At 41.8% G+C, this 7220-nt stretch overlaps 1 protein-coding gene across 1 annotated transcript; it reads left to right on the forward strand.

Moving 5' to 3' along the window:
- The first annotated feature begins 6092 nt into the window (after positions 1-6092).
- Positions 6093-6997, forward strand: LOC147629571 (flavonoid 3',5'-hydroxylase-like). The gene has a single exon (XM_086811915.1). It carries the CDS (start codon positions 6093-6095, stop codon positions 6756-6758), a length of 666 nt encoding a protein of 221 aa, XP_086668041.1. The 3' UTR covers positions 6759-6997.
- The last annotated feature ends 223 nt before the right edge of the window (positions 6998-7220 follow it).

Consider the following 7220-nt stretch of genomic DNA (forward strand, 5'->3'; position numbering starts at 1 on the left):
TCACACATTAATAAGCAAACATAATACTATACACATTATTTGGACAGACTTCAAGTCTTTGCACATTGGATACAATATAATGAGAGACAAGGTACAATACATACATCATTGACCATTCTGAATTCAAGTTCCACAGGAGTTAACAGAATGCCGTTCCCACATTCCAGACATACGAAACGGTGTTCCGTGGTAACTATGGATCCAGGGATAGCAACAAATACAGTTCATACATGATAATATTACAGTTCATACATGATAATATTACATACTATTGAAAAGCGGCTCCCAAAAAAGCTCTTATCTCCACTATTGGGGATAACAGCCATCCTGGATGGACAACAACATATTCAGCAACAAATGGTCAACGGAAGTGAACTACAGCTGATCCTCCGACAACAACCACTGCCATAACTAGGGTCCTACATGTCTAGTCAGAAAGTTGTATGCATGGACTGATCACGGCTTTGGAAGAATGCAGAATGTCCCATCAAGGTTTGCGGCACACTTGTAATAGCTGTCATCAAGAAGTATGGTGTATTGAGGCATCATAGAAGGGGTATTTCTCCCAAAAACACCACAGGTGCTTGAAGAAGGTGAAAGTTGCATGCTCACAATAAGTCTGGTCCATCCATCCTGATATAACATCCTCCAAACCAGGAAAGGACAAACTGAAGCGTCGTCTCAGGTTGTCCATGCGCTGTGAGCTCCATATGTACACGTCGAACCAACGAGCAACCCAGCATATAAATGCCTTAACATCCTCTGGAACAAGAAATGTGATGTCACAATCGGGCCCTGTTTGAAAGTCCTGTACTTGCCGCATATGAATATTCCAGTCAGGCCTTAATAATTCTTGCTCACGATTGTGCCGATAAAACAACAGACCATTCATATCAATCACAAGAGCGCGGTGCTCGTTCTCCTTGCTCTGTCAGGGATGGAGTCAGGTGCAGGGGGACGGAGTGCAAGGTGGTACTCCAAGGGTGTGATGCGGACATCCCAGGGGAGCAATATGGCATTGTCACTGCTCGGATGAACAACTCCTAGCTTGGCAGCATATCTCAAGCGCAGTCTTCTACCCCAACCTGTACATGACCCACAAGCTAGCCCATCTTTCATCTTCGGCCGATGTTTGAAAGGCCCTATAACATAGGTGGACAACACAAGTTCTTTGACACCTATACTTTCACATCTCTTAAAAGCACATACAATTCTCAAATTCTTATAAATTTTGTATGTTTTGAAAATAAATGTACGTTGATAATGTGTGTGTTGGTACAATGAAGTCTCTCAAACTATTGTAAAAAATATCACTCAGAATATATTTGGAGTAGACTTTTTCATTAAAAAAAGCGATATCAAAGTACATCGTCTTTGTTGTGTTAATGACTATCCAAACAAGGCAACCCAAAAGATAACAACCTCTTACAGGCCCGTGGCCTGTGGGTGGGTGGCATACTCGCTTTTAGCTACTCCGGTGTCGCGTCCTTCTCAGAGTAGTCGAGGTTTTAATCCTTTTCCCCCTAGTTTCAGGCCCACAAGCATTTGGACTTCCTTCTGGCATACTTGCTTTCAGTTGTGGCAGTCAGGGATTTAATCCTCTTCCCCCTAGTTTCAAGGCCACGAGCATTTGAAGGGCTTGTAACCCAAGGTGAAGGGTTCGATCCACGGCCCTAGTTTCAAGGCCACGAGCATTTGAAGGGCTTGTAACCCAAGGTGAAGGGTTCGATCCACGGCCGCATGGTGCTACCTTGTACCTTCTAAACCCGTAGGTGTGTGTTTGTAAGAAGGGTATCCGACCGTCAAGTCATAAAATAGTGATTTTTTTTAAGGGCCAAAAAAACAAAAGGGATGCCTTCTCCATACTTTGGCGTGCCCTTGCGCTTGCGTTTAGACCTCCCCTTTAACCAGTCCAAGACAGTCAATCCCTCTGGACTAGTCTCCCAAGTGGGAAGAGCAGCCTCACAATCAACTCCTGCATCTACGACAGGGGACAGGTCCTCAGACGCCTCTTTGTTTGTCTTTTCTTTATCTTCCACCTGGGTTGCTCTCTCTTCTAACTGGGTTGCTCTCTCTTCCGTGGTTTGAAGCACACTTTGCAGGCCTGGCTCTTTGCTCTTCTCGTCTTCAGTGCTATCCACCAAGTTATGATGACCCACCTTGTGAAATGTTGACGAAGGCTGCATCCAAAGAACATTTGACTAAGGAGAGAGACACACTCATTTTGCATTAACACAGTGAAGTACCATAGCACACACAAAGCAATGCCAAAGCATCTTCTGAGCGACGAGAGCCACCTCACCCCTTGCATCATATGTCTTAGTCCACAAATCTTCCTGAAGAAGTAGACCACGAACCTCCACAAAAGAAAGAGGCTCGTCCCTTTGAGCTCTTGTCAAAGAGGTTACAAATCCCTGATACGAACGGGCTGTCTGGTTCAGCACCATAACTGCCATCTGCTCTATTTCAATCTTGGTGCCAATAGCTGCCAACTGATCTCGCAAAGCCTTGAACTTGGTGATACGATCTGACACTGGATCTTCGTCACTATGCCTCAGTGTAAACAATTGTCAATGTATACTAATGACTCTCGAGTAGCTCTTTGTCTCGTATTGGTCCCGTAGTATCTTCCACATCTCGTTTGTTGTCTTGGTTGGCTTCAAGCACTCAAATGAGCATTGCTGAATTTTTATCTCTGGAAAGGTTTCTTAAATCGTTGGAAGAGCTCAACCTATGCCAATTTACCAAAATAAGGGGCTCTCAAAAGAAATAACAAAGCTATCAAAAAACGGTCTAGAAGCAGTCCAAAAAGAGGCTCAAAAAGAAGTACAAAAGCAATCCAAAAAGTAATCAAAAGCCTGTCCAAAAAGCAGCTCAAAAGCAATTCAAAGCAGTTAAAACTAAAAGAAGTTCAAAGCAATCCATAAGCAGCCGTATAGTAGTTCAAAGCAGTTCAAAACCAGTTCACATGATTGGCTGCAGGATGCACTTCATAAAGCCAAAGAAAATGGTGAAACAGTGTCTGAGAGAGAGGAGGAGTTTGCGAGGGGTTGTGATTACCATGTGAGTTCCGCGCTCTCGATTCTCTTTACCGAATCATAGCACACTGAATATAATATTGATGTTTTCTTGTTTTTCATTTGCAATATAAGAAGTATAGTGCATTGTGGGCATATGGTCGACACTTTCGTCTGGAACGGGTCGATTCTAAGAGAGCCACATTTGACTGTGGAGTCATGGCTAACTTCATACAAGATAGCCGAGCAAGATCATCAGACACCAATGTCCTTTCATCACAGTTCGATTATTGTGGGACTATACGTGATATATTAGATGTTAGCTTTAGAGCTTTTTCTACTTTTATTTTTGATGTGAAATGGTTTAGAACAATGTATAATGGTCCCAATGCAACAATCAGAAGAGATAGCAGTGGATTCTTTGCTATTGACTCCACCAAACTATGGACCAATGAAAATGATACGTTTGTTCTTCCTGAACAATGTGAGCAGGTACGCAATCAACAATGCATTGAGGTAATTTGTTTGGTTTTTTTATTTGAGCACATCTTCAATTTATGAAGTTTGCATATTTCACAGAGGTGGCTTTTCATCCAGATCGTTCTGATCCACTATGGTGGTATGTGGTCCAAGTAGCTCCTCGTACAAAACACACCTTTGAAGATAGGGATGTGGATACAAAGATGCCAACGGATCCTGTTGATCACAGTGCTAGGAGAGATGAGGAAGAAGATCTCGATCAGGGACAAGAACACGGAATCACAGCAATAGAAGACCCTGATGAAGTCTTAGCTACTATAGACCCTAATGATATGGGAGAGATAGGAATAGAAGTAGAGATAGACTTGTTTGGCATGATGGACTTGTGTGAAGATGCGGGCATTGATGAAACAAATGCTACCATCTTGTGATATATTTTTTTGCCACAATCACGAATTCTATTCTATTTACATTACAATCACGAATTCTATTCTATTTACATTACAATGGCTTAAATCTTGTCATCAAATACTTTTTCCCCACAAGATTCTATGCTATTTTAGTTAAAAAAATTTACCATTTTTAGTTTCAAAATTTTTAAAACTACCATGAGAAGCATTGAAAATGCATGTATTTTATGGGCATGGCATCCATATAATTCTATTATTTTTTTTGAACTTTGACAGTGTCGGTATGTATTGTATACCGACAAAAAAGAACAAAAATACCGACATCTCGACAGTCTGGCCCCCGACCCCGCCCGCGCCCGCGCTCTACCTTTTGAATTCAAATTTTTTGACTAACTCCCTTTTTCATCGAGGAAAAAATGTCGGTAGTGCCTCCAAGTGTAGAAGTGTATCACAACCATATGAGCACTTTAGTGTCTTCAAAACACCACCAAGATGCCATTCAACTTGAAATGTTCTATGCCCATCCATTGACAATGTTTGCCCTCCCTCTTGTCTTTGAATATTTGATCAGATTCCTATTCTTTCTAGTACCCACTTCAATGTCTCATGGAACTCTTTGAGAGTCTCAAATGCTACAAGCCACCATATGTCTTTCTTAGATTGCACTAAGAAATCTTGCTCAACTTCCTCATCCCCTTGAACAAAGTCTAAGGCTTTGTTCATAATACAGATGCTGACCCTCTCTAGCTTGTGTTGTTTGACCAACTAAGCTTCATCCATTTTTATAACAAAAATGATATTTCCATTTCACCCTAAACAATGAATGAGAAAAATAGATAGCATATGGAACCAAAAAATGAAAGTCAGTGTGCAATGCTATGTTCGAGTTCCTCTTACCTTCTTCTCTCATTCCATAGAATTTGACCATTGCTCGCTGCAGTTTCTGAACATCCAAGTAAACATTGTTAAAAGATTTCATCTGAAATGATTGCACACGAGATTTCTTTTGACTCTTCCAAGTCATTGTTAAAAGAATTCATCTGAAATGATTGCACACGAGATTTCTTTTGACTCTTCCAAGTCATTGTGCCGCTCACAGAATGGTATCCTCCAAGCATTTCTCTAACAGTTTGGTTTTTTCCCCGTTGTGCAAGCTTTGCGGACCAAGGTGTGGGTAGTGGCATTGTAGATTTCTTATATTGTCCTAGAATTGAAATTTTTAAAAATAGATGTGTAAGCTTCACGACCTACACCAGTACTGTCACAAGCTCCAAGCATCTCCTTTGTATCCACAATGCCCCTAAAGTCCTTAATCACCTCTTTAGAAACTTGCACCTGTGTGTTCAACATCCCAATGACACTATTTGGCTTCAATACACTAGCTAGAGCATGCGAATAGTCAGTATCATCCACGTCCAGTCTTCCCATCACGTCATCCCATGAAGAAGAGCATGTCAAGTGATTCTTAGCAAAAACAATGCAGCACTAGAGTAAGAAATTTCATTGAAAACATTGGGAACCCAACCTTGTAGCATGGATTCTCCTCTTTTGAGCACCATCACTGGCTGCCAAGGCTGCTTCGATAGATTTTTGTAATTTTCTTTTCATATCTTTTAATCCTAAAGGTGTTTCTTTCATCTTTTGCAATCATTATGTTGCCTTCTCTCGTTCCTTCTCTATGGTCAGTTGAATGTGATTATGCATAGATATTTCCAAAGTTTGTTTTGTTTCAGTTAGCTTACGAACTCATTATTGTAATTCATGTCGTTCCAAGTCCAATGCATTTGCTTTGTCATGAATATCCTTGTTCTGCCTTTGAAGATCCTGCATAGAGTTGTGCACTGCAACAATATTGCTATTTCATAATTGTGCTAATTATTATGCTTGGGAACTCTGCAGCTTGCAACCCAGCATACCCATTGTTTGAGCATGGTTCAATTGATTGCAATAACCAAGAAATCCATCATGTCCATTGCCCAACATACCAAACAATTTCTTGCATTGTATGAAAAGGAGGGTTCTTTTGGGTGGCAAGGACCATAGGATACAAGGTTCCTTTCACCCAAAGGTCAAGATGCTTCTTTCCTTGTAAATGAAGAGACTGTGGCGGCGTACATTTTCAAATGTTCCCCTCAATCCCAAACTACGTGTGCTTGCATATTCAACATCCAACTCTAAGTGCACAATGTACTTGTTGGATATTCCCTCAAATGGTGCCATGATAGAGCAAGCAGGTTGGGCGCTTGCTGAACTTTTGAGGCACCCAACCGTCATGAAGAAGGTCCAGGCGGAAGTGGACGATGCAGTAGGAAAAGAACGACGTGTGGAGGAGTCCGATCTCTCTCGATTTCCTTATTTAAAAGCGATCGTGAAGGAAACATTGAGATTACACCCAGTTCTACCCTTAGTAGTACCGCATTTGTCGACCAAACCTTGCGAGATAGCTGGTTACAACATTCCCGCAAAAACACGTGCAGTTGTGAACATATGGGCGGTAGGCAGGGACCCGACTGCATGGGACAAGCCCTTGGAGTTTTCGCCCGATAGGTTCCTGCAGAACGACATAGAGTGGCGCAGCCCATCTTTTCAGCTGCTGCCGTTCGGTGCCGGAAGGAGGGGATGCCCGGGGTGGACGCTCGGCCTGTTGAATGTGCAACTGATGCTGGCTAATCTTCTGCATGCTTTCGAGTGGCAGCTTCCAAAGTCTGAGATAGAACTCGATATGTCAGAGACCTATGATATGGTCTTGGTTAAGAAACAGCCACTTCTGGCCATGGCTGCGCCAAGGTTGCCTCTTCATCTCTGTGGCGCAACACCAGAATTACCCACTCCTCTCTTCCATGATCACTAAGGATGATCCTGGCCATCGGTACCTCAATAAATGGAGCAGTAACCAGTTCCTCTTCAATCGCACCTAAAGCCTTCATCTCCAAAAATTATAAGCGGCAGATAGCAATTGCATTTTGTACATCGAACTTTGCAATTGGAATAAGTATATAGCACTTTGCATTTTACATTATAGCATTTTGCATTTTGAACATATCATAGTTTCTTTATTTTAGAGAGACACATAACACAAAAACACATAACCACACGTTCCTCTGGGGGAAGAGCTGGCACACTTCGTCTCCAAAATTTATAAGACGAAGAAACATGCCTTTCCTTGGGAGCATAGCACTTTGCATTCAACAAATAGCACTTTGTATTTGGCACATAGCACTTTGTATATTGCACTAAAATCTGAGTTGTGTGCTAGATGATCGGATTGCACTTTTAATATCACTTTGAAACTACAAAATAAGTACGAATATAT

This window comes from Cibotium barometz, chromosome 17 (genome assembly GCF_041138505.1).
Source record: "Cibotium barometz isolate CiBa-2024 chromosome 17, ASM4113850v1, whole genome shotgun sequence".
Lineage (NCBI taxonomy): Eukaryota > Viridiplantae > Streptophyta > Polypodiopsida > Cyatheales > Cibotiaceae > Cibotium > Cibotium barometz.